Here is a 27,833-nt window from a genome sequence, read left to right on the forward strand (position 1 = left end):
CTTACAACTTTTAGACAGGTTGCTCTCGTCACATCTACGTCTTCAAGCTCAGTTTGAGTCTGCGCAATACGCTCAGCCATCAACGGGAAAATGCTTCTAATAGACTTCACTGGTCTCCGTTGAAGTCTACGGGGTCGCTGTGTCCATTCATTTTACTGTCTATGGTTTACATCACCCAAAAGCATGTTGGGAGAAGCAGCTGTCAAAATCTCAACGTTAACAGAGACGCAAAAAATACCCATTTGGGTCAAACATTTCTTTTTTATGGAAAACTGTTAAACTATACAGAGCTAATGAAGTCCTGAAGGGTTATATACTGTATATATATTTCAAAGGTTTAAAGCCAGTATACATATTATAATGAAAACACTTATTGCCATAATAACAAATCAGTGTGTTTCTATTACAATCTTAACCATAAACCAGAGGGACTTGTCTCACAGTCCCGACTGAGCTGACTCTACACCCTTCGAGACCGCTGCACATGGTGGGCCCGACAGCAGATCGCCCCGCTCTAATGCAGCTCCACTATTGTCTGAGGCATCACAGGCTTCCTGAAAACATTACGTAAGGGCTTTTCTACTGTTCAGACGGCCCGCTATAGACCCTTTTCAAGCCAACTGGTGCTCACATAATGCTCACTGATACCCCTTTTCCACCAAGGCAGAACTGGTGCTGGTTCGGAGCCAGAGCCTAGTTTCAAATCGGTTCTTTGTTTTTCCACCGCCAAAGCACCAGCTCCGAACCAGTAAAACTGGTTCTTAAGTAGCACCAAATCATTGCAGGGTCTAGAACGGAGCCAAGAAAGAACCGCTTGCGTCAGAGGCTGGGGGCGGGGTTACCGTGGCCAACAAGACTGAAGAGAAACTTGTGACCGCCATTTTTAAATAGCAGCTAGTCGAGCTAATAGCAGCTCGATTATAATATCCGTCTATGTATAAGATACGGCGAGCCGCACGAACGCGTTGGATTCGCCGTGTTTGGATGCCTATTTATTTTCGCAAACCCATGAGCATTCATAGTAACGCAACGTCTATTATTGTTGATGCCTTGTTCGAGATGCATCGGAGCAGCGTGGACCGATCAGAGCTGCGGGAGTGTTTGGAGATCATACGACTCCTTGTGCTTTTTGATCGCTTTCGCAGTGCTTTGATTTCATGTGCTGATCGTTCTGCGAGAAGCCGATGCATCTCGAACAAGTCTGGTGTGTTTGTGTTTGGCGCTGCCGCACGCGCGTTGCTGGGCAACATGATACGTATGCAGTGACGTAAGATATAGCTCTGTTGTGGCTCTCTGGCCGGTGGAAACGCAAACCGGTTCGTCAGTCGAACCAACTCCGAACTGGCAATAGCTCTAGCTCTGAACCAGCACCCGGTTCTTGTTGGTGGAAAAGGGGTATGATAGACATATTGTCTGAGCCTGAGAGCTTTTTTGGAGGGGCTTTGGGATTCATATGCGCCGGGCGACTTAGGCTTTATTCGCACCAGGAAAAGAAAATCACATCTTTACCCTCATATAACCCAGAACTAATATATATTTTTTGCGACAGAATAGATGCGATCCAGGGTGCATTAGGCTGAAAATCAACTTGTCTTTTCCTGTACACATGCAGCCTCAGAATAAGTCAAGTGAATGAATGAACAACACAAAAACATTGTGCTTATATAAGACCTACGCATAACCATTTTCCAGAGGTCTGATTGGCTGTTGGAGTTGTCATCCTGGTTATATGTGAGGGAGGGGGCTGGATTCTATCTCAGTATTCTGATTATAGTGTTCAGTCTGCTGGTCGGGGGACATCTGAACTTTGTGTGAGCGATCACAGATCAAGAGGAATAATCATGGGCTCCACATTCTCACAAGAGGACTTTGAGTGGTCTGCTCTTCAGATTTATGAAGACATTTTACATCGACCATGCCTCTTACCAGATGTAGGCATAGATGAGTCTCTGCTGAAATATTCTGGTTCCGACTCTAACGCTGTGCTGCAGGCTTTCAATAAGGAGCTGCTCAACACGGTGCCAGGTTACACCCGCAGTCTTGGATCTGCCTTTGGTGCACTGACTTCAGTCCCGAATGTTGTTGGACTTGGAGCGTTGGTGATTTCCTTGCTCATAGAGATCGCCATCAAGGGCGGCACTCAGACAAGTGTTGACACATACAGCCTGTTACAACGTGTGTTTGGGGAAGAGAAAGCTTCAAGTGTCCGAGACACAATGTCAGAGTATGTGAAACGCCATCGCATGAACATGCACAATTACCAACAATTACGGGGGGAAATAAGGAGACTGGAACATCAGCTGAGCAACCATCTCTCCATCCTCAGAAACTCCCTGCTGTATGATAGACAGATGAGCAGCCGTGGGTTCAAGGTCTGGGTCAACGGAGCCGCCTTCCACGTCCAGATGTTGATCCATGGCGCTCGACTGGATATTCAGGCTGGTAAACCTTCATCAGACTGTGTTAATGAAATCGAAGCTGCAATCATTGAGTATTTAGGGTACCTGGATCATTTGCTGGAGAAATACAAGACCTACAAGATCAATTCAAATATGTTTATATATAAAACTATCTTCAGCATTCCTCACCCTTTATCAATATGTCATATGCGAAATAATGAAATTAAAAGCTGTAGAAGGGATGTTGATTCTTTTAAACCTAGCCCGTGTGCTCTACCAGAAGTTATGACGGCTTTTATGGATATCGTTTTCTCAAAGTATGAACCGATCAAAGGTTTAAAGAGTTATTTTTTAAATATCAAGAACAATCTCAACTCTCGAATCTATGACCGTGGTTCATTCCCTCTGCCGTCAGCTGCAGGTTAGTTTAGATATTTGGTGTTGATAAGGGATCGCTCAGATGCTGGAGCGTGCGCTCATATGTAGAGGTGTTCCCTGTCAAGGGAACTCGACTGCGTCAATGACACTTTGGGGACGCTCCCTTAGCGTAGCGGCTCTGAAGTATGAATGAAAACTAATCCAATCCTATTGGCGTTGCGTCGTGACGAAATGAGTGACGGCATAGGCGGAAGCTAGATAAGGATGCCGGCACAGCATAGAGTTAGCTTTAGCTCTTCAGCAAGCGCTCTCTGTTGTGTGTGTGTGAACTGAAAGTGAGAAGAAATTGTTTGTTGTTAGGAGATGGCAAGCGAGGATCAGTTTAGGTTATGTGGACACTCATGACTTGTGTGTTGAATGTTTGGGAGCGCTGCACGCCCAGGCAGTTCTCGAGGGGGCTGCCTGCGGCCACTGTGAAGCACTCCCGATCAGAGTGCTGCGCTCCCGGCTGGCTATATTCGATGAAGCCGGCCAACCTCACGCTCCCCGCGGGTGGCTCAGATCGTGGGGCTCGCAGAGGGAGCTAGCAGACGCGATCGAGACTGCTTCGGCACTTTCTCGATCTTCGTCTGATAGCTCAGATTCCCTTCCTCCCCATGCGGAAGACCGCCCCGCGGCTTCTTCCATTCACGTTGAGAATCCCGTGCTGCAGCTGTCTGATTCTGAGGAATTAGACGTGCTCAGCATTGTGGAAGGAGAATTAGTTGGAACACACACAATGCCATCTCACTCTGCTCCAGTGAAATATGAGGAGCTCGTAGAGGTTGTAACGCGTGCTGTAGAAAATTTTTATATCAGCTGGCCTCAAGAGAAACGGGAAGCGCGTTCTTCAAGTAAGCTTGATGAACGCTTTCTACAGCACAGACAACAGCCTCCACGGAGGGCTTTGCCATTCTTTCCTGACTTACACAACGAGTTGTGTAAGTCATGGAACAGGCCGTATTCTTCTCGCCTGTCTAATCCCCCGATACTGGACTATTCTAATATTGTGGGGGTTAAGGAGAATGGTTATGGGATGCGGTCGAGCAGCCCTTGGCCAACTATCTTTCACCTGATGCGGCTTCATCCCTCAAAGCCCCGGCTCTGCCCTCTAAGCCCTGTCGCATGACATCTGGCTTAGTGGGCAGGGCATACATGGCGGCGGGTCGGGCTGGTGCGAGCCTGCATACCATGGCTATTTTACAGGTCTACCAAGCCGACCTGCTAAGGGACATTGATGAGGGCGAGGGCCCGACACCTGAGGATGTCGCTGAGCTGCGCAGAGCCACAGACCTGTCTCTCCGGGTTACGAAGGAGACGGCCCGTGCTATTGGGCGCTCCATGGCAGCTCTCGTAACCACGGAGAGGCATCTGTGGCTAAATCTTTCTGGAATTAAGGAGAAAGATAGGGCTTTTCTTCTGGATGCCCCTGTCTCGGTGTCTGGTCTGTTCGGCGATGCGGTTAATGCGGTCGTCGACAGATTTCAGGAAGCTAAGAAGCAGAGCGCAGCTTTTAAGCAGTACATCCCTCGCCGCTCAAGGTCCAAGAAGACGGCTGCTGGGGGCCAGCCTCAGCCGTCTTCAGGCTCCTCATACAGACGGGACCAGAAAGAGAGTGTCGCTTCTAGAGCTCCCCCTCAGAGAGCTTGGGACTCTAGACGGCGCTCTCACCCGCAGCCTCCTGAGAGGACAGATTTAAGAACTGTTCTTCAGGCAAGAAAGGCTAAGGGAAAGAGGTCCTAATGTCTGTGGAACCTCTAAGGGCCGCCCCCCACGAGAGAGAGCGATCGAGATCCTCTCTCTCGTTGGGCCCTCAGGAAACTGGTGTCAGCATCCCGCCGCCTATGGCGCTTCGGGACACATCAGTTTCCGGCGAACCCCGCGAGCTTATGGCCAGGCAGCATTTGCGTTCGCACAACGAGAGTCGTTTTCGACCTCTCCCTGCCGGTCCTCCGCTTCAGGGAATCGTCAAGGGCTCTCGCAAAACACTCGACACCAGCCCCGAGGGGGAAGTTCCTGAGGTTTGCCTTTGGGGGCAAGGCGTACCAGTATCGGGTTCTTCCATTTGGCCTAGCTCTCTCCCCTCGCACATTTACCAAGTGCATGGATGCCGCTCTGGCCCTGCTGAGGCTCCAGGGCATCCGTGTGCTAAACTACATCGACGACTGGCTCATTTTGGCCCAGTCTCGAGATATGGCGGTTCGGCATCGAAATGTCGTCCTTGGCCACATTCAAAGCTTGGGGTTGAGGCTCAACAAGAAGAAGAGCGTGTTGACACCAGCCCAGAGAACTACGTTCCTGGGAGTGGTGTGGAACTCGGTTTTGATGCGGGCACAGCTGTCTCCTGCACGGATCGAGTCCATCCTGGCCACGGTGTCCGGGTTAAAGCTAGGCCAAGCCATCACTGTGAAACATTTTCAAAGAGTGTTAGGGCTCATGGCAGCAGCATCCACCGTGATTCCATTTGGCCTGCTGCACATGAGGGCCTTACAGTGCTGGTTGAAAACCAAGGGGTTTTCTCCAAGGGGAAATCCATTTCGCATGATAAGGGTTACGCGCAAATGCCTTCGTTCCCTATCAATGTGGAAGAAGCCTTGGTTTCTGTCCCAAGGGCCTGTGTTGGGAGTGTCATGTCACCGGAGGGCCGCTTCGACAGACGCATCCCTCACGGGCTGGGGCGCGGTCATGGACGGCCACTTTACAAGAGGTCTGTGGCAGAACCAACATTCCTCCTGGCACATAAATTGCCTGGAGATGTTGGCGGTTTTCCGGGCTCTGAGGAGCTTTCTCCCAGATCTCAAGGGTCACCACGTTCTTGTGAGAACAGACAATATGTCAGTGGTGTCCTATTTAAACCATCAGGGGGGACTGAGGTCACGCCCTCTATGCAGACCTCTCGCATCAGATTCTCCTCTGGTCTCAAGGGAAACTGTTGTCTCTCAGAGCAATGTACGTCCCAGGGGACCAAAACCTAGGAGCAGACGTCCTGTCGAGGCAGGGGCTGAGGCCCGGGGAATGGAGGCTCCACCCGGATGTGGTGGACTCAATATGTCAGAGGTTCAGCCCAGTGGAAGTGGATTTATTTGCGTCTCGAGAGACGACCCACTGTCCACTGTGGTTCTCCCTCACTCATCCAGCCCCGCTGGGGTTGGATGCCATGGTGCAGACGTGGCCGAGGCTGCGTCTGTATGCTTTTCCCCCGATCGCTCTGCTCCCGGGAGTTCTAGAGAGGGTCCGTCGCGACGGGGGCAGTCTACTGTTGGTAGCCCCGTTGTGGCCGGCCCGAGTATGGTTCTCGGACATCATATCACTCCTGGGCGCCCCTCCATGGGAGATTCCCATCAGGAGGGACCTGCTGACACAGGCGGAGGGCTCAATATTTCAAGTCAAGTATATTTGTATAGCGCTTTTCACAATACAGATTGTATCAAAGCAGCTTCACCCTCGGCCAGAGCTGTGGAGTCTTTGGGTCTGGCCCCTGAGGGGGCACAGTACCTAGAAGCTGGTCTGTCAGCAGGAGTGAGAGAGACCATACTAAGCTCTAGGGCTCCCTCCACGAGGAAATTGTACGGCCTAAAGTGGGACTTCATCGGCTCTGCCCCATCAGAGCTCTCAGAATCTATATTCAGAGGTCCTTTTCGTGGCGGAAGTCGGACCAGTTGCTGGTGTGTTTCGGGTCGCCCAAGAAGGGGCTTCCTGCCTCCAAGCCCACCATCAGTAACTGGATCGTTCAGGCTATATCTTCGGCCTACCAGGTGCGCAATCTGCCTTCACCTCTGGCCGTGAGGGCTCATTCTACCAGAGGCATGGCGTCCTCTAGAGCCCTCCTTTCTGGGGTTCCCATCCAAGAAGTCTGTGATGCAGCAGGGTGGGCTACCCCGCATACCTTTATTAGGTTTTATAGTTTGGACCTTCCATCGACACCTGGCACCCTTGTACTCTCGTCCTAAGTGTGCCTGTATTCAGCTTCACACTGGGACAGGCAGGGCTCGTTGTGGCATAGTGGGTATTCGTTCCCCAAAGTGTCATTGACGCAGTCGAGTTCCCTTGACAGGGAACGTCTCGGGTTACGTATGTAACCCTTGTTCCCTTAGAGGGAACGAGACTGCGTCCCTTCGCCACGCCTCCCCCTGACTGGGAGAACTTGCTTCATCGCTAAGCTAACTCTATGCTGTGCCGGCGTCCTTATCTAGCTTCCACCTATGCCGTCACTCATTTCGTCACGACGCAACGCCAATAGGATTGGATTAGTTTTCATTCATACTTCAGAGCCGCTACGCTAAGGGAGCGTCCCCAAAGTGTCATTGACGCAGTCTCGTTCCCTCTAAGGGAACAAGGGTTACATACGTAACCCGAGACGTACTCTTCGGTGCACCGGGCCTGGGTTTGGAGCATACAACAGCAGTACATGGAATGTTATAAAATGCACAAACACCAGTGCAGATCCCCTTCAAATAATAAATACCCCCTGTGTAAACATGGCACATCAAAAGTATATGGTTGTTAAGGCACAAAACCAGTGACATTCACTCTTGATATCAGCAAAGAGGCTTTTACAAAACAACTTAAAAGGCATCCAAAACAGAGAGTATGGTCAGAGTTGGATATAGATGTAGTTAATGCAGCAATGCAAAGTCCAGTACACAGATATTGCAAAGTGGGGTATGGTTTACTGTCCATGGGAGGGGGGAGGAGAGGGGGAAAGGGCATCATTAAGCAGCCTCACTGCGTAAGGGTACAGGCTGTTAGCCAGTCTGGCTTTACTGGCACCAATGGACCTGTACCTTCTCCCTGAGGGCAGCAGGTGGAACAGGTGATGGGCCGGGTGATGCCAGTCCCGCAGGATGTTGTGCACTCTCTTCAGACAGCGGGTATCATAGATGGTACTGATCTCTGGGAGAGTGGTCCCAATGATTTTACCCGCTGTTTTTACCACCCGTTGGAGTGCCTGCTGATGGGCCTTAGTGCAGCTGGAGTACCACACTAAGAAACCATATGTCAAAACACTGTTGATGGCACAGTTGTAAAAGTTGACCATCAGCTGTTTTGGGATCCTGGCGCTCCTCAGTTGCCTCAGGTAGTAGAGGCGTTGCTGGGCCTTCCCTATCACTGAGGTGATGGTAGTTCCCCAGGACAGGTCCTCGGTCACAGAAACTCCCAAGAATTTAAAATGTGACACCCTCTCTACCACCTCATTGCCAATAGAGAGAGGAGAGTGATTGGGTCTTCTTTTAGGGAAGTCCACAATGATCTCCTTGGTCTTTTTGATGTTCAAAGACAAGTTATTATTGACACACCATGACGCTAGATGTAGCACTTCAGTCCGGTAATCCGCCTCATTGTTGTTGTTGATGAGTCCGAGCACTGTTGTGTCGTCGGCAAATTTAACAATGAGATTGGATCAAAGAGAAGCAGAGCAGTCATGTGTGAATAGAGTGTAGAGCAAGGGGCTAAGCACACACCCTTGGGGGGCCCCGGTGTTGATTGAAAGGGTGGAGGACGTGCTTGCCTACTCTAACACTCTGTATTCAATTTGTCAAGAAGTCCACAATCCAATTGCACAGCGAGTTGTTAAAGCCAAGATGGTGCAGTTTGGCTCGGAGTTTAAACGGCCGGATTGTGTTAAAGGCCGAGCTAAAGTCGACAAAGAGGAGTCTCGCGTAGGTGTTCTTGTGCTCGAGATGTTCCAATAGCGTGTGGAGCACAATGGCGATGGCGTCCTCAGTCGACCGGTTCCATCTGTATGCAAATTGGTGTGGGTCAAGTGATGGTGGTATTGTGCCTTTAATGTGAGTGATGACCAGCCTCTCAAGGCACTTGGCAGGAATGGAGGTGAGTGCCACCGGTCTATAGTCATTTAGACAAGTGGCATTTGACTGCTTGGGGACTGGGACTATTGTGGCTGCCTTAAAGCAGGCAGGGACCCATGAAGTGGACAGCGATGTATTGTAGATGGCGGTAAAAACGTCAGTTAGCTATGCCGCAGAGGACCCGTCTTACCTCATGAGTGCTCAGGACTGGGGCAGGATCAGTGGAGGGGAGGGGGGGAAGCACAGGGGCTGTGTTGTCCCTGTCATAGCGGGCGTAAAAGAGGTTGAAATCCTCAGCCAAGGTGGAATCAGCTGAGGGAGGTGTTGATTTGCTCTTATATTCCGTGATAGCCCTGATGCCCTCCCATACCTGCCTGGGGTTTGCAGAGTTATTAAAACAGGCTTCAATACGCCTCTGGTGTTGTTGTTTGGCAGTATTGATTCCTTTCCAGGGTTGGGGAGTAACGGAATACATGTAACGGCGTTATGTAATCAGGATACAAAAATCCAGTAACTGTAATCCGTTACAGTTACGTCAAAAAACGTAGTAATCAGATTATAGTTACATTTTGAAAAAAGGGTGAATACTTTCAGGATTACAATGGTTTCATTTAAAACTAAATAAATAAGTATTTTGGCATAATAACACTATATTAAGCGCTGCTTGATTATACAGTAGTTCCTGGTTCTGTTGCCAGTAATGACTCACGTGTGCCACGCGCTGGTGCATGTGCAAATAACAGCTTTCTACAATCTCCTCAGACGCAGATTGAATCACTGCTGCTAGTAGAAACGATGCTGCCTGCGGGTAAAATCGCTTTTAATTCATGGAAATTCCGCTGCTATTTTGTAGAAATTAGGAGAGTAGCTTTTTTAGTACCCAAAATGTCCTTTCTTAATCTTTTCTCGCGTAACGGGATGTTTGCTGTCTAGGTAATGTAGGAACTCCCACTGCCAACGCCCCAAGTTCAGTCAGGCAAATTAAGAAAGATCACAGCTTTAGTCAACATGTAGGCCTATTTTAAAATAAACTAATATGTAGATTGTGTAAAAATTGTAAATGTTGTGTTTTTATTTTTTAGTTAAAAATTAGTAAAAAATAAAACAAAAATAATCTGTAATACTATACATTAGCCACTAGATGTCTGTATAGCCCTTTACATAAATATATATTCAGGCATGTGTGTATATTTTGCAAATATTGTACACTGGACCAAATTTTTTATAAATAATTTTTTTTTTTTTTTATAATATTTCTTCTTGCTTGACTTTATTTATATACGTGACCTTGAAGTAATCCAAAAGTAATCAGTAACATTACTTTCATATTATAGTACTTGGATTACATTACTGAATACTTTTTTTATGAAGTAATTTGTAACTGTAACGGAATACATTTTTAAAGTAACCCTCCCAAGCCTGTTCCTTTCCTTAATGCAGCCCTGGCTCTGCTGTATACATCAGGGTCCCTAGAACCCAGCGCTCTGTCCCTAGCTCGGATCAGTTGTTCAACTCTGTGTGTCATCCAAGGTTTCCTGTTGAGATACACACGGAAATGTTTCCAAGACGTAACATTGTCCGCACAGAAGTTGATGTAACTCAGGACAGTGGTGGTATATTCATCCAGTGATTCACGAGTGTCCGTGCCCTGCCCCTTGAAAACATCCCAGTCTGTGTGGTGGAAACAGTCTTGTAGCATAGGGATGGCGTCCATGGCCACATTCTCGCGGTTTTGGTTGTAGTCCCAGCGCTCTTGATCTTAGGTGTATACCGTGGGTGTAGCAGCAGGGAGAGATGGTCTGACAGACCCAGGTGGGGGTAGGTCTGGGCCCTGTATGCTTCTGCTACATTAGTATCAGGGCCGGCGCTAGCTATAGGCAGAGCAGGCGATTGCCTAGGGCCTCGGGCTTTGAGGAGGGGCCTCCATAACCGTATAACATCCTCTATATAATCCACCAGTCAAGACGGGCAGAAATACTAGCCTCATTGTTCATTGGATATTGTTGAATTGTCACTCATCTGCAGTTAAACCAATTAATGTTTCCGTTTCAAAGCGGGTGCCGGCTTCTGAAAGTTTGTGTAACAAACGCATCCATCGGGTGCTGCGAAGCAAAAGCCTAATAGGCACGCAGAGAAGCACAGCTCGTGATGCAGGTGTGTGAGTTGTCGTCATCTATTTTGGAGTGATTGCAATGTATTCTAAATATAAACTTGTACTGCAGATCAGCGTCATTTCTGGAAAAATCATTCACCGCTTTATTACGAGTTTAAAAGAGCGCGAGCGTCATTAACGTGCCCAGAAACGACACTTTGAATTTGCGCGTACAATGAATAACATCGCGTCGGGAGCTGACTAGTAAAAAAGCTACAAAAGTAAAAGACAAGACATTTGTATTCAAAGTTAAAAAGCTAACACACTACAACATTTTTAAATGTTTCAAATAAAGGATCTCATATCTATGGGTCTATCTTCTAAATTCTGCAGATTATTAGATTATACCCTGACATCATAGCCTACTTATGCCAATAATATCAGTTTAGATTTTCTTTTTCTGCTCAGTAGAGATCGTGTCTTTCTCTTCCACTTGATTTGTGTATAGCATAAGGTAACAATGCAATACATAATATCATATTACTGATATTAATAATATGATGATATCTGCAGTCAATATTGATTAAATGGGAAAAATCCTGCCCATACCGTAGCTATAAAAAAAAATGATAAAAGCACTTATGTTCATCTACTGAAGTGGTATTCTGGAACTGTGAATAAATTGAATAAAACAGCAAAATAACAACTACAACAACAATAACATCTTAATTAAGCAAAAAAGAGATTACCTTAGATAAAGTTTGATTAATATGTACATACAGTACCGGTAAAAAGTCTGGACCCATTACTATTTGTAATGTTTTTGAAAGAAGTTTCTTATTATGCTCTACAAGCCTGCATTTATTTGATCAAAAATACAGAAAAAAACAGGAATATTCAGCAAGGATGTGTTAAATATATAAAAAGGGATAGTGAAGACTTTTTAAAAACAACTTTTTAATAACCAAAAAATCCTGAAAAAGGTTATAAAATAAATATTAAGCACCATTTCTAACAATTGATAATAAATCAGAATATTATAAAGTTTTCTGAAGGATCACGTGACTGTCACGGTTCATGGATTCATTGACTCGCCCTTGCTATGTGTGTGCGTGCGGTATGAATGGGCGTGGCTCATCAGCACGGCTCGTTATCGCTGATGAGCTGATCAGCGCCAGCTGTTTTGAATGAGGATGTCCTATATATTGTTTGTCACCTCGTCTTGTCTTTGTCAGATGGTTGTGGAGGTTCTCAGGCGCAGCTCACAGTTCTCTCTCCCTCGCCCAGTTCCTGAATTCCTGTTCTGAGATTCGTCTGCCTGTTCTGTGGATCGGACACGAGTTCCTGTGTTCCCGTTCTGAGTTTCGTCTGCCTGTTCTGAGGATTGTCTGCAGTTCGTTCCGTTGCTGCCTGCCCACTGAGTCCTGCGTTGCCGAGCCTGTCATTCTTCTGCTTGCCTGACATCTCAACCTGCACTTCCATTACTATTGTGTTAATAAACACCAGTATTCACTTGCTATTGAATCCTTGACTTTTTCCTTCTAAGCCATGACAGAACCATCTGACCAGATCATGGATTCAGCGAGTGCAGTTACATTTGAGCAGATGTATGCTGATAATCACGCCCGTATGGACCGTCAGGATGAACAGATCGGTTCCTCGGGCGATACAGGCTCTGGTAACGCAGGTGTCTGAGCTCTCCTCTCAACTACAACATCTGAGACGTCCCACTGCACCAGCACCGCCCCCGCCTGTTCCCCCGGAAAATTTCAACATCAACCGACCCGAGCCGCGCATCCCCACCCCCGAGAGATATTCTGGAGAACCGAATATGTGCCGAACTTTTCTAACCAAATGTTCGATTTACTTCTCTCTTCAGCCTGTGACGTTTTCTTCCGAGGAGAGTAAAGTGGCACTGGTGATGACGCTGTTATCTGGACGCGCGGCTCTGTGGGGAACAGCGGTGTGGAAGAATCAACACCCATGCTGCTCCTCGTTCCAAGCACTCGAGCAAGAGATGAGCCGCGTTTTTGATCGCGCGGTCGCCGGACGCGAGGCGGCTCGCCAACTTGCCGATCTTCGGCAGAACAACAGCTCGGTTTCCGACTATTCCATCCAGTTCCGGACGTTGGCCGCCGAGTGCAAATGGAACGAGGAGGTGCAGTGGGACTTGTTCCTGCATGGGTTGGCTGATCGTGTTCAAAAAGAGATCTACACGTTGGATTTACCCAAGACTCTTGATGGACTGATTGAACTGGCACTACGAGTCGATGCACGTTTACAACAGAGAACGAATCGATCGTTCCAGACTCCAGTGGGGGATTTTGCTGAGTTCCCCAGTCTCAGGGGAGTGAACACGGTCAGCCCCTCGGACGATCCTGAACCCATGCAGGTAGGTCGAGCTCGGCTCTCCCGGGAGGAGAGAGAACATCGCCGTTCGAGAGGTCTGTGTCTCTACTGTGGAGAGGCCGGCCACTTCATCTCCACCTGTCCTTTAAAAGGCCAAGCCCGGCGGTAGGACGGAGGCTACTGTCGGGCGGGATATCCTTGGCCAGACCCTCGAACGCCACCCTCCTCCCGGTGAGACTCCAGTGGGCAGGCCACGCCTTCAACGGCCAGGCGCTGGTGGATTCGGGAGCGGAAGGGAATCTGATGGACTTTTCCTTGGCTCAGAAACTTCACATCCCCATCACACCTCTGGAGCACGGTATCACCATCCACGCACTAAATGGACAGGAACTTCCGGGCATCACTCACATCACTGGACCCATCACACTTATCACTTCGGGTAACCACACTGAGAGGATCTCACTCTACCTCACTCAGTCACCTCACGCCCCCATTGTCCTGGGTCATCCGTGGTTGGTGAAACACGGACCCAGGATAGAGTGGGGTCAGAACTCCGTGTCCTGTTGGAGTAATCAATGTTATGCCTCATGTCTTTCGTCTGCTGTTCCGTCTGTTTCTTGTTCTGTGTTGCAGGAGGAGCCAGTGAATCTGTCTAACGTGCCACCAGAGTATCTCGACCTGAAGGAAGTGTTCAGTAAGTCTCGGGCTGCTTCTCTTCCTCCGCATCGTCCCTATGACTGTGCTATAGATCTACTGCCAGGTACGTCTCCGCCTAAGGGCAAGTTATATTCGCTTTCTGTTCCAGAAAGGGAGGCTATGGAGAAATATATTTCTGATTCTCTAGCAACTGGATTCATCCGTCCTTCCTCTTCTCCAGCGGGGGCGGGATTCTTTTTTTGTGGGGAAGAAGGATGGCTCTCTGCGACCTTGTATTGATTACCGGGGGTTGAACAGCATCACGGTAAAGAATACTTATCCTTTGCCGTTGATGTCTTCAGCGTTCGAGAGGTTGCAGGGAGCATCAATCTTCACACAATTGGATTTACGAAATGCATATCATTTGGTTCGCATCAGGAAGGGGGATGAGTGGAAAACCGCGTTCAACACCCCCAGGGGGCACTTTGAATATTTGGTTATGCCATTCGGGCTTTCCAACTCCCCAGCGGTCTTCCAGGCACTCGTCAATGATGTGTTGAGAGACATGGTAGACCAGTTCATATATGTTTACCTGGATGACATATTGATTTTCTCTTCGTCTCTCCAGGAGCACGTTCAACATGTCAGACGAGTGCTTCAGAGGTTGCTAGAGAATGGGCTTTTTGTCAAGGCGGAGAAATGCGCTTTTCATGCACAGTCTGTTCCTTTCCTAGGGTACATCATTTCGTCTGAGGGAGTGCGAATGGATCCTGAGAAGGTTAAGGCTGTGGTGGAGTGGCCAAGCCCAGATTCCCGTAAGGCCCTACAGAGGTTTCTGGGGTTCGCCAACTTCTACCGGCGTTTTATTCGCAACTTCAGCCAACTAGCCGCACCTCTGACTGCCTTGACCTCCCCCAGAACGGCGTTCAGGTGGTCAGACACAGCTGAGGCTGTGTTTGCTAAACTGAAAGGCCGCTTCGTTTCAGCCCCCATCCTTATTGCCCCTGATCCATCACATCAGTTCGTGGTGGAGGTTGATGCGTCAGAGGTGGGGGTAGGAGCAGTGCTATATCCCAGCGTTCTCCCACAGACGACAAGTTGCATCCCTGCGCGTTTTTGTCCCGTCGTTTATCACCTGCCGAACGTAACTACGACATTGGTAACAGGGAGTTGTTGGCAGTAAAGTTAGCGTTGGAGGAGTGGCGTCATTGGTTAGAAGGGTCGGGGGTACCTTTTATCGTCTGGACCGATCATAAGAACCTGGAATATATTAGAACCGCCAAAAGACTGAACTCCAGGCAGGCTCGGTGGGCACTTTTTTTTCGGTCGTTTTGATTTTTCTCTCTCGTACCGCCCGGGTTCCAAAAACATCAAACCCGACTCTTTATCGCGTATTTTTGACCATACCGATCGCCCGTCTACTCCCGAGTGCATTTTACCCGAGACCCTATTTGTCTCCACACTCACGTGGGAGGTCGAGTCGAAGGTCAAATCGGCCTTAGAAGGGGTAACGCCTCCGCCCGGTTGCCCACCGAATCGCTTGTTTGTGCCGGAGGGATTACGGTCCGACGTTATTCAGTGGGGTCATTGTTCCAACGTAGCTTGCCACCCAGGAGTAAATCGCACTAGTTTTTTAGTCAAGCAACGATTCTGGTGGCCACTGATGGCTCGTGACATTCACAGTTTTGTTTTGGCTTGCTCGGTTTGTGCCACTGGTAAGACTTCCAATCGACCCCCAGATGGGCTACTTCAACCGCTGCCTGTCCCTTCGAGACCCTGGTCCCACATAGCGCTAGATTTTATCACCGCCCTCCCACCCTCTCAGGGCAATACAGTCGTTTTGACTGGGGTGGACCGGTTCTCGAAGGCGGCTCATTTTATTCCTTTGCCCAAATTACCCTCAGCCAAGGAGACAGCGTTGACTGTTGTTGATCACGTCTTTCGCTTACATGGCCTCCCGATAGACGTGGTTTCTGACAGAGGACCCCAGTTTGTGTCCAAATTTTGGCGAGAGTTTTGTAAGTTACTGGGAGCAACTGTCCGTCTGTCCTCAGGGTTTCACCCCCAGAGCAATGGTCAAACCGAGAGAGCCAACCAAGATTTGGAAAGGGTGTTACGATGTTTGGTCTCCAAGAATCCTTCCTCCTGGAGTCAGCAACTTTCAATGGTGGAGTACGCACACAATACGTTGCCAGTGTCGTCCACGGGCCTATCTCCATTTGAATGTAGTGTAGGTTACCAGCCACCAATTTTCCCCAGTCTGGAATCCGAAGTCGCGGTCCCCTCCGCTCACGCCTTCGTCCAGAGGTGTCACCGCACATGGACTAGAGCCCGTGAGACTCTACTCCAGGTGGGGGCGCGCACCAAGGCTAAAGCCGATCGCCACCGGTCTAAGCCTCCCGTATACGTCGTTGGTCAAAAAGTGTGGCTTTCAACCAGAAACATTCCTCTCCGCTCCGTTTCTAATAAACTTGCTCCCAAATTCATTGGCCCGTTTACTGTCACCAAGATCATTAGTCCGGTGGCAGTCCGCCTCAACCTCCTTCCAGCGTACAGGAGGATTCATCCCGTCTTTCATGTATCCAAGATTAAGCCCGTATTTCGTTCTCACATTAATCCGCCTGCCCCGGTTCCCCCCCCCCGCCGCGACTCGTAGATGGGGAGCCTACTTATTCGGTTAATCGTATACTGGACTCAAGGCGGAGGGGACGCGGATTCCAGTACTTGGTGGACTGGGAAGGTTACGGTCCGGAGGAGAGAAGTTGGGTTCCTGCTAGGGACATCCTGGATCACTCCCTTATCGATGATTACAATCGACAGGTAAGGGTGGCTGGGAACGCCAGGCGGCGTTCCTAGGAGGAGGGGTACTGTCACGGTTGATGGATTCATTGACTCGCCCTTGCTATGTGTGTGCGTGCGGTATGAATGGGCGTGGCTCATCAGCACGGCTCGTTATCGCTGATGAGCTGATCAGCGCCAGCTGTTTTGAATGAGGATGTCCTATATATTGTTTGTCACCTCGTCTTGTCTTTGTCAGATGGTTGTGGAGGTTCTCAGGCGCAGCTCACAGTTCTCTCTCCCTCGCCCAGTTCCTGAATTCCTGTTCTGAGATTCGTCTGCCTGTTCTGTGGATCGGACACGAGTTCCTGTGTTCCCGTTCTGAGTTTCGTCTGCCTGTTCTGAGGATTGTCTGCAGTTCGTTCCGTTGCTGCCTGCCCACTGAGTCCTGCGTTGCCGAGCCTGTCATTCTTCTGCTTGCCTGACATCTCAACCTGCACTTCCATTACTATTGTGTTAATAAACACCAGTATTCACTTGCTATTGAATCCTTGACTTTTTCCTTCTAAGCCATGACAGTGACACTAAATTCAGCTTTGCATCACAGAAATCAATTTTAAAGTATAGTTAAATAGAAAACCTTAGAAAATAGAAATTTTAAATTTGAATAATATTTCACTATATTATTTTTCTGTATTTTTGATCAAATAAATCCAGGCTTGATGAGCATATGAGACTTCTTTCAAAAACATTAAAAATAGTAATGTGTCCAAACTTATGAACTGTGTAAGTAAAAATATACTAAATTTAAAATTAAATGTTGTATAAATAAAAAGGTTAGGAATCATATTTGTTTCAAGTGTTTTTTATTGTGGGTGGGGGGCCTCCAACATGGATTTTGCCTAGGGCCTCCTAATGTCTAGAACCGGCCCTGATTAGTATACACCTGGTCCAGCATTTTATCTCCCCTAGTAGCACATTTCACATTGCGATGGAATTTGTGAAGAACAGTTTTTAAGTCAGCATGGTTAAAAGCCCCAGCGGCAACAAAAACACTGTCCGGGTGTGCTACTAGGCTGTTGTTAATGCTGTTGTGTACCTGTGCAAGCGCTAGCTTAGCATTAGCGTCCGGTGGAATGTAAAACAGCTGATCTTCAGATTAGTTGTGTTTTTAATTTAGACCATAGATTATTCTGGCCATTTCATAATTTTAAATATTTGTTCATTACGGACCCAGTGTCACTTTGCGCTCACGGTCACAAACTAGCCCGTTCTGAAATAGTCAGAGGGAGCAGTGTAACCATTTTACCCTAAGCGGCCGCTCTCTGCTAACCCGTAGGTGTAATTTTTTATAATAGTTACAGCGTACAACATGCTAAGTCAGGGATAGTCAGAAATCAGAAGGTCTAAGGCTGTGCCCCATGCTCCATTCAATAGTTCCTTAAGTGTGATCTATCCTGGACAGAGATTTGCGGGAACACCAGACTACACATAATCTACTGTAAATAATGATTTCAGAAGAATGAAATCGTACCGTGTCGTACCAGAAGTATTTGTTTTGCCCTCACATAAAACAGCTGGAGGCAGTAGGTGTCTGTGTTTTGTATGACTGAGTGAAACCTGTAGGGTAGAAGATAAGGTGAGGGTTCAGGAATTCAGCATGGGGGGGAGAGATGAGATTGGGCCAGTTGTGTTGTGCTCTCTGTCCCATAGATCTCGTGAGTTTTATTGTTTTATTGCAGGTTCAAATCCTTGAATTCAGTCTTAGCAGAAATCCATCCTTACAGTTGCTAATATGCTATACAGCAGGCTTCTGCTGTGCCATTAAATTAATTTCTTTGTGGAATTTTAATTCCTTTTATTGAATTTGGGGCAACTGCAGTCTACCCGTATTTCTGTCTATTTTTATTTTATATATTTTATTCTGTTTTCATTTTTAGATGTTTTTTTATGTCTTTCTTTCAGGGTTCAAAATTTACTTTTTCGACCACCAGCCAAAAGGCTAGTAATGTTCAAATTTCACCAGCCACTCAGTACATTACCATTGTTTTTACGGCTGCTTTGAATAGTCTGTGTGCTTAAAAGGTGTTTAATAAAAGGGAAAACAGAACCCCAGCTCAGGTGTAACCAATGGCTGACTGATCTTCTCCATGGCAACATAATATTTCGTGTGCGAGCATCCAGAAAGTGTACCTCCTATAGGGAGATTCTGAGGCTACTGATCCGACTTCCTCCAGCCCGAGGTTCTCTGAACATAGGCCTCAAGGGCTCGGACCAGGCATAAAATATATAGCTTCGCTTGCTCATCGGACACATGCGGTGGAGGATGAAATGCCTGAAGAATTACAGACCGTGCCACATTTGTAGGCACCTTAGGCACATAGCCGGGTCTAGGGTGGAGAATGACTCTTGCTCTGCCAGGAGCGAACTCGAGGCAAGAGGGAGCAACGGATAGCGCCTGCAGATCGCCGACTCTTTTCAGGGAAGTAATAGCGAGCAGGAAAGCTACTTTTAAAGATAGAAATTTCTCAGACACTGTGTCCAATGGTTCGAAGGGTGCCAGGGATAACCCCTCAAGAACCACAGCCAGGTCCCACGTGGGGACCCTGGACTGGACGACAGGCCTCATCCTCCTTGCTCCACGAAGGAAACGTATTATAAGTGGGTGTCTCCCCAGGGTGCCCACCCCTAAAGGCGTGTGGAACACAGTTGAATACATTCCATTTTAATGCATACAGTTTCCTCGTGGAGGGGGCTCTAGAGTTTAGGATGGTCTCAACAACCTCAGTTGAGAGACCAGCATTTATGAGTTGGTCCCCCTCAGGGGCCAGACCCACAGTTTCCATAGCTCCGGACGAGGGTGAAATATTGTGCCCTCTGCCTGAGAAAGAAGGTCCCTCCTGATCGGCATTTGCCACGGAGGGCCTGCTAGAAGAGTTATGATGTCCGAAAACCATACTCGGGCCGGCCAGTACGGGGCTACTAGGAGCAAGCTGATCCCGTACCGCCGGACCCTCTCTAAAACCCCTGGGAGCAGAGTGATCGGGGGAAATGCGTACAGACGTCGCCTCGGCCACGCCTGCACCATGGCATCCAGTCCTAAGGGAGCTGGATGAGTGAGGGAGAACCAGAGCGGTCCTCCATATTATCTCCACCGTCTCAGGGTGGAGTCTCCATTCCCCAGGCCTCAGCCCCTGCCTCGACAGGATGTCTGCTCCCACATTTTCGTCCCCAGGGATAAACATGGCTCTGACTGAAAGAAGTTTGCCCTGGGACCACAGAAGAACCTGATGTGTCAGTCTGCATAGAGGGCGCGATCTCAGGCCCCCCTGTCGATTTATATATGAGACCACCGACGTATTGTCTGTTCGTACTAGAACATGATGGCCTCTGAGGTTCGGAAGGAAATGTCTGAATGCCAGAAATACAGCCAGCATCTCTAGGCAATTGATGTGCCAAAAGAGAGATGGTGGTCCTTCCATGAACCCCTGGTGTAGCGGCCTTCCATGACCGCTCCCCAGCCTGTGAGGAATGCATCCGTGGTCACTATTTTTCTCTGACACAGTGCTCCCAAAACAGGGCCTTGGGACAGGAACCATGGTTTCTTCCACATCGTCAAAGAACGAAGGCATCTGCGCGTTACTTTGATCGTGCGAAATGGGTTCCCCCTCAGGGAAAACCCTCTGGTCCTGAGCCACCACTGCAGGGCTCTCATATACAGCAGGCCAAAAGGTATCACGTTGGACGCTGGTGCTAGAAGACCCAGAACCCTTTGGAAATGTTTGAAAGTGATGGCCTGGCCTAGCTTGATACTCATTACTGTAGTCAAGATGGTGTTTACACGCATCGTGACTGAGTACCATACTACCCCCAGGAAAATAGTTCTCTGTAGCGGAATCAACAAACTCTTCTTGACATTGAGTCTCAGTCCCAAGCACCTTAGATGGTTCAGAACAACATCTCGATGTTGACCCGCCATCTCCTCTGACTGTGCTAGAATGAGCCAATCGTCGATATAGTTGAGGATGCGGATGCCTTGAAGTCTAAAAGGAGCAAGAGCTGCATCCATGCATTTTGTGAAGGTGCGAGGTAACAGTGCTAGGCCGAATGGAAGTACTCTGTATTGATACGCTTTTTCGCCCAAAAGCGAACCTTAGAAACTTCCTGTGTTGGGGCAGGATGGATATATGGAAGTACACATCTTTTAGATCTATCGTGACAAACCAATCCTCGGACCTGATTTGACTCACGATTAAGGGGATAGTTAACATCTTGAACTTGAATCTCCTCAGAGACTGGTTCAGTACCCTGAGATCTATAATAGGGCGTAAGCCCCCATCCTTTTTGAGAACTATGAAGTACCGGCTGTAGAACCCGACTTCCCTCTCTTGAGGAGGAACCAAGAGGCCTTTCCAGGTGTCGAAATAATCTACTAGTGGGATCAGTCTGTCTGGACTGACCTTGATTGTCATATGTTGGGTTTCGGTGACCTGAAGCAGTTGACTGGCAGGAGCTAACCGAAATAATTTTTCTGCAGGCCTCGTGAGAGGGTGCGAAATCAGCAGGGCCGCAGTATTTTCTGGCGGACTCTGCGATTCGCGTTTGCTGGAAACCGATGCATCCCGAGCCGCATTTAGTGGTAGGAGGCAAACATCGATTTCCAGAGGGCTCGCGAAGGAGCGAGATGTTGGTGCTCGATCGCGGGGGGGACCGCCCTCAGAGGCCTGCGCATCGTGTTAGGACCTCTTTGCTGAAGCCTTCCTCGCCTGAATGAGAGTCCTTAGATCTGCCTTCGGCTTGGAGAGTGTTGCTTCTGGCTCCAGGACTTTTGCGGGGGAGCACGAGAGGCAATACTCTCCTTCTGCTGCTGCAGGTATAAGGAGCTGGCGGCTGCCTCATGGGACTGCCCCCTGGCAGCAGACCCATGAGACCTAGGACAAGGGAAGCTCTTAGGGACGATGCAGAATCGGGTGAGAGATGGGCAGCGAATGATTCTTCTACCCATGGCATCGTCCCATAGCCCTTCTCTTTCAAACCCAGGATGGTAGAATATAGGTGGACATTAGGGCTCGTAATTCGAGAAGAGAAGGGCTTGTTCCACGATCTCAACACCTCAGTGTGGAGATCGGTGAAAAATGAGAGGCTACGGTGCAAAGGCTGTGACCGGGCTTGCAGGAAACGTTCATTGAGTTTTCTTTTTCTTTTCTCTTCCTGCTTTTCTTGTGGCCATTCGATGTTTAACTTAGCCACTGCCCTGGTCACAACCTCCAGCAGCTCCTCAAAGGCAGGAGAATGGGGTGGCGAGTCCTCGCATTCTCCCGCGTCGATGCTCAAAATATCCAGCTCCTCGGAGCCAGATAGTTCGAGCATCGGATCCTCCTCACGGGCGGAAGAAGCCGCAGAGCGAGCTTCCGATCCCTGAGCAGGATCCATGGAGCTGGCCTCTGAATGTTGAGAAAGGGCCGAGGTCGTCTCAGCATCATCCGCCAACTCCATCTGCGATCCCCATGAAAGCATGCGCCGCGCTGCCTCGGCAGACACGGGACCTGATCCACGGGGAGCGCAAGCCTGGCCTGATTCATCAAACAGGCTCAGGCGGGAGCGGAGCGTTCTTAGTGGCATTTAATCGCAGTTTGCACAGACAGCGCCCTCGAGCGCTGCCCGTTTATGCTCCACTCCCAAACAAACTACACAGAGCGAGTGTGTATCACCCTCGCTCAAATAAAGCGGGCAAGGGGACGCACACTGTCTGAATTGTTTGCTTTTGCTTGCCATACTATTAATGAAGTGACAAACAACACCAAATAAGACATATGGTAGACACAGAACGCTTGCTGAAGACCAGAAGCTGACACGGTTATGTTCCGGCGTCCTTTTGTAGCTTCCGCATCACCACCACATGACGAGTGACGTCATGACGCAACACCAAACAAGGTTGGACTAGTTCTATACAGACTTCAGACACGTGCGTCACGCTGAAGGCGTTCCCCAATGTGTCGATTCTCGACGCAGCGCGAGTTCCCTCAGAGGGGAACTACCAGCCACTTGCATATTTTACCAGCGTTTGGCTAGATGGTGCTAATTTTGAGCCCTGTTTTCTTTGCCTTAGAGCGCTTTGAATAGTCTGTGTGCTTAAAAGGTGCTTAACAAAAGGGAAAACAGAACCCCAGCTCAGGTGTAACCCATGGCTAACTGATCTTCTCCATGACAACATAATATTTTGTGTGCGAGCATCCGGAAAGCATTCATCCTATAGGGATATTCTGAGGCTAACTAGCCATCACCTTCTGTTAGCATTCCACTGACTGCCATTCATTTTGCCGTCACTTTGACAGCGAATAACTTTACATCTGAAGCGTTGAAAGACTCCATTTGTCCATTGTTTATTTCTAAAGAAACACGACAATGCATAAAAAGCTCCACTACCTTGTACGTTATGGCTCAGTAGCAGACGTTTTTGAAAGATAGGCTAACGGTTGTGTCATGACCACGCAACTTTCTGTCGCACAGTAGAGAAATGACCGTATAGTCAGGAGAAGCTCGCAGGCAATCGGGGACGTGGAGGCATACAGTCAAGGGAGAAGCCCTTAGAGAGTCCATGAAAGTATCAGAACAAAATATTTCAGCAACGTTTTGATGGATTAGAAATACTTTGGTGAATTCATATGACATTTGGATTTCTCTTGCCACCGCTACCAGAAGACTTCCAACTTTTAGACTGGTTGCTCTCGTCACATCTACGTCTTCAAGCTCAGTTTGAGTCTGCGCAGTGCGCTCAGCCATCACCGGGAAAGAGCTTCTAATAGACTTCGCTGGTCTCCGTCAAATTCACAGGGTCACTGTGTCCATTCATTTTTCTGTCTATGGTTTACATCACCCAAAAGCATGTTGGGAGAAGCAGCTGTCAAAATCTCAACGTTAACAGAGACGCAAAAATACCCATTTGGATCGAACATTTCTTTTTTATGAAAAACTGTTAAACTATACAGAGCTAAAGAAATCCTGAAGGGTTATATATAGGTTTAAAGCCAGTATGCATATTATAATGAAAACACTTACTGCCATAATAACAAATCAGTGTGTTTCTATTACAATGGGTTAGACTTTAGACAGAGCTGACTCTACACCCTTCGAGACCGCTGCTCACGGTGGGCCCGACAGCAGATCGCCCGCTCGAATGCAGCTCCACTATTGGCTCGTGGCACATTGGATATGACTGAGGCATCACAGGCTTCCCGAAAACCTTAACAAAGGCCCTTTTCAAGCCACTGGTGCTCACTCATAGACATATTGTCTGAGCCAGACAGCTTTTGTGGAGGGGCTTTGGGAGGCTTTATTCGCACCAACAAAAGAAAATCACATCTTTACCCTCATATGACCCAGAACTAATATATTTTTTTGTGACAGAATAGATGTGATAAAGGGAGCATTAGGCTGAAAATCAACTTGTCTTTTCCAGTACACATGCAGCCTCAGAATAAGTCCAGTGAATGAATGAACAACACAAAAACATTGTGCTTATATAAGCCCTACGCATAACCATTTTCCAGAGGTCTGATTGGCTGTTGTCATCCTGGTTATATATGAGGGAGCTGGCTGGGTTTTATCTCAGTATTCTGATTATAGTGTTCAGTCTGCTGGTCGGGGACATCTGAGCTCTGTGTGAGCGATCACAGATCGAGAGGAATAATCATGGGCGGCACAACCTCACAAGAGGACCATGAGAGGGCTGCTCTTGAGATTTATGAAGACATGTTAAAGCAACCAGACCTCTTACCAGATGTAGGCATAGATGAGTCTCTGCTGAAATATTCTGGTTCCGACTCTAACGCTGTGCTGCAGGCTTACTCTGATGAGATGCTCAAAACGGCGCCAGGTTACATCAGCAGTTTTGGAGCTGCCATTGGCGGACTGAATTTAGTCCCGAATGCTGTTGGACTTGGAGCTTTGGTGGTTTCCTTGATCATAGATATCATCATCAAGGGCGGCACTCAGACAAGTGCTGACACATACAGCCTGTTACAACGTGTGTTTGGGGAAGAGAAAGCTTCGAGTGTCCGAGACTCAATGTCAGAGTATCTGAAACGCCATCGCATGTACATGAACAATACCGAACGATTACGGGAGGAAATAAAGAGACTGGAACAGGAGCTGAGCAAACATCTCACCATCCTCAGAAACTCCCTGCTGCATGTCGGACAGATGAGCAGCCGTGGGTTCAAGATCTGGGTCAACGGAGCCGCCTTCCACGTCCAGATGCTGATCCATGAGGCTCGACTGGGTGTTCAGGCTGGTAAACCTGCATCAGACTGTGTTGATGTAATCGAAGCTGCAATCGATGAGTATTTACAGAACCTGGATAATTTGTTTAAGGAATACAAGACCTTCAAGATCAATTCAGAAATGTTTAAGTTATACACTGAAAGCGCCCCTCCTTACCACAAAATGGTATGTTACATTCAAAATACTGAAATTAAAGGGTGTCGTAGGAATGTTAATTCTGTTACACCTAACCCGTGTATTCATCAGGACATTAAGAAGACTTTAATAGATGTTGTTTACTCAAAGTATGAACCGATCAGTGGTTTAAAGAGTTATTTTTTAAATATCAAGAACAATCTCAACTCTCGAATCCATGACCATGGTTCATTCACTGTGCCGTCAGCTGAAGGTTAGTTTAGATATTTGGTGTTGATAAGGGATGGCCCAGATGCTGGAGCGTGCGCTCATATATAGAGGTGTACTCTTCGATGCACTGGGCCTGGGTTTCACCCCTGACCTTTGGCCGTTTGCTGCATGTGCAGAAGAAGACTGGCTTCTTTGATTTAGATAGTTTGTGGATCGTTAGGTAGAGCTCACAGCGGGTGATCGATCAGAATCACGCAAGATTTCTTCATTGGAAGTATTTATTGAATTTACAACTGCATGATTGAATATGTACATTGATGTGTGTTTCTGAAACAAATAAAGAAATAAAACAAACATAATTTGTTGAATGCAAATGAATGATTATCATGCAACAAACCTCTATTTGTATTAACTGTATCCTATTCTAATAATATAACAGGAATAAAATACAATAATATTTTAACATGGCCGAAACTGGCATTAAAAGAATGAAAAAGGCTGTTCTGTGGGTCTAAGCAGCTACAACCATAGATATCCATATAAGGCTAGATGTCTTAAGGCGGAGTCACTTCCGGCATCACCAGCGGCCATCTTGCCACAGGGAAGCTGTGAATTAAGGTGAGTGATCAGCACGCACACAAATCCTTTTATCTCGCTGAAATCTTGACGGATTTACAAACGGTTTGGTTTCTTACAAACGTTATTAACGTGGCTATAATTCCTTCATATGGAAGTCCATTGTTATAATTATTCATATGTATGCAGTGTCATAACTACATCTCTGATGTTTATAACAAACCAAACCGTTTGAAAATCGGTAGAAAATTGAGCAAGTTATGGTTATTTAAAAGTACATGCACCATGTTACGAGTGAGCAAGCACCCTTTGGCAAGATGGCCGCCGTGTGCGGACGTCGACCTCCATTGGCCAGCAGCGCGGACGAGACATCTAGCCTTTATTATATGATATCTATGGCTACAACTATAACAATGAGAAAGGATAAACCATTCGCAATACAATGGCTCCCTCTGCTGATCGCATAAATAACTACACCAGGCCGCTCCGAGAGGTGTCACGTGACGACCAGTGTACATGCGGGAGGTGCGTGCCCTATAACCGATTAACTGGATTGAGGGCGAATATCACCGCGATAGCTTACAAACTATGCGCAGAGGGTGCTTAACTCGTATTCTACGATGTGTAACCAAAGAATAATGCCCGAGTGGCAACCTATACATCGATAGAAAGAAGCATCACGACACAAGGCCTAGCCGGGCAGGAAAAGCCTGAGCTTACATTTAGCAACACTAAACAGACAAAACACTACCAATCTAGCCTTAGCAATGACAGTAAAAGAACAACAAAATACAGATTCTTATTTGTAAAGACGCACACAGAATAAAGCAGTTGTAAGTCTGTGCAGTTAGCATACACTACTGGCAAAAGTCTCGGACAGAATGCTACCAGCGTGCAGAGATCCTGAGTCAACTTGTGATTGGCTAAGAGTCCAGGTGAAGCGAGGCGTCTTCCAGTAGGAGAGAGAGAGAGAGTCACAGTAAAGTGTCTGATGCTTAGCGGCCACAAGGGGGCCTTTTTTACACTGCATGTCATTCCCCACCCTCTCTCCCCTTTCACGTCTTCAGCTGTCCTGTCAATAAAGTAAAAGTAAAGCAAAATAATCTTAAAAAAAAAAGTGTTGATAAAACTTCCATTGTAATATTTTAACGTATTTACTCTCATCTTGTGATCTACATGTATATTTGATCTGTGTTCTGTCATGATGCTCTCCTGACACACCTGCATGTTACTCGTTTAAGACATAAAATACTCAAAGATCTGATAAAAGAAAGACAGCGTGCCTGTTGTTAACATCCTACAGTAAACTAAAAACAATTATTGCCAAAAAAATTAAGAATGCAAAGAAACAATATTATAAACATGAGGTCGAGAAACTGCAAAACACCAAGCCTAAACAATGGTTTAAGTCTGTGAAGGCTTTAATGGGGATGGAAGGAGATAAGAGTGCTGTGGTGTCTCAGGATCATAACATCATGCAATATGAGTGTGACAACTTGGCAAAGCACTTTGCTTCTGTGTGGGATTATGCGAGTCATATTTCTCCGTCTGAGGAAGAGGTTGCCGGCAAGTTATCCAGTTGTAGTATACCTCTTTTGAGTATTGGACAAGTTAAGGTCAGACTCCGCAAAGTGAAGGCAGCAAAGGTGGCTGGTCCTGACGACATTCCTCCTTGGATATTAAAGACCTTTCACGAGGAACTGGCACCGGTGCTGTGTGATATTTTTAACATGTGCCTGCAAAATAATATTTTCCCAAAACAATGGAAGGAGGCTGTGGTCAAGGCTGTTCCCAAAAAAACAAAGCCTAGTTTTCCAGTAGATTATCGGCAGATTTCATTATTCAGCTGTGTTGGAAAAGTGTATGAAGGAATCCTCAGAGATGCCATTCTGGAGGATACAGTTGCTAAAATTCAACCATCACAACATGGCTTCATGGCGAACAGATCAACTGACACAGCTCTGATTCAAATTTTGCAATCCTGGCATGACGCACTTAACACCAATCCTAAATTGGACATCCATGCTGTTTTTGTTGATTTTACTCGAGCTTTTGACACAATTGATCATTGTCAACTGCTCTATGCTTTAGCTGACATGAATGTCAGACGACCGCTCTGGCTCAGTGTAAGGAGCTATCTGAGTAACA

At 47.5% G+C, this 27,833-nt stretch overlaps 3 protein-coding genes across 3 annotated transcripts in view; all 3 read left to right on the plus strand.

Annotated features, from left to right (window-relative positions):
• ripply3 (ripply transcriptional repressor 3) overlaps nt 1-27,833 on the plus strand; it is a 105,609-nt gene that overhangs the window by 28,144 nt on the left and 49,632 nt on the right. The gene's annotated exons all lie outside the window — the stretch shown is intronic.
• Nucleotides 1,741-25,410, plus strand: LOC309489280 (uncharacterized protein). Its single transcript, XM_082157915.1, has 2 exons — nt 1,741-2,887; nt 25,220-25,410. Exon 1 carries the CDS (start codon nt 1,842-1,844, stop codon nt 2,823-2,825), a length of 984 nt encoding a protein of 327 aa, XP_082014041.1. The 5' UTR covers nt 1,741-1,841; the 3' UTR covers nt 2,826-2,887; nt 25,220-25,410.
• LOC309488878 (uncharacterized protein) lies at nt 3,177-6,602 on the plus strand (the record flags this gene model as incomplete). The annotated part of the gene is made up of 2 exons (XM_082157296.1): nt 3,177-4,431; nt 4,517-6,602. Exon 2 carries the CDS (start codon nt 4,920-4,922, stop codon nt 6,600-6,602), a length of 1,683 nt encoding a protein of 560 aa, XP_082013422.1. The 5' UTR covers nt 3,177-4,431; nt 4,517-4,919.

This window comes from Leuciscus leuciscus, assembly GCF_965113295.1.
Source record: "Leuciscus leuciscus genome assembly, chromosome: 24".
Taxonomy (NCBI): Eukaryota; Metazoa; Chordata; class Actinopteri; order Cypriniformes; family Leuciscidae; genus Leuciscus; species Leuciscus leuciscus.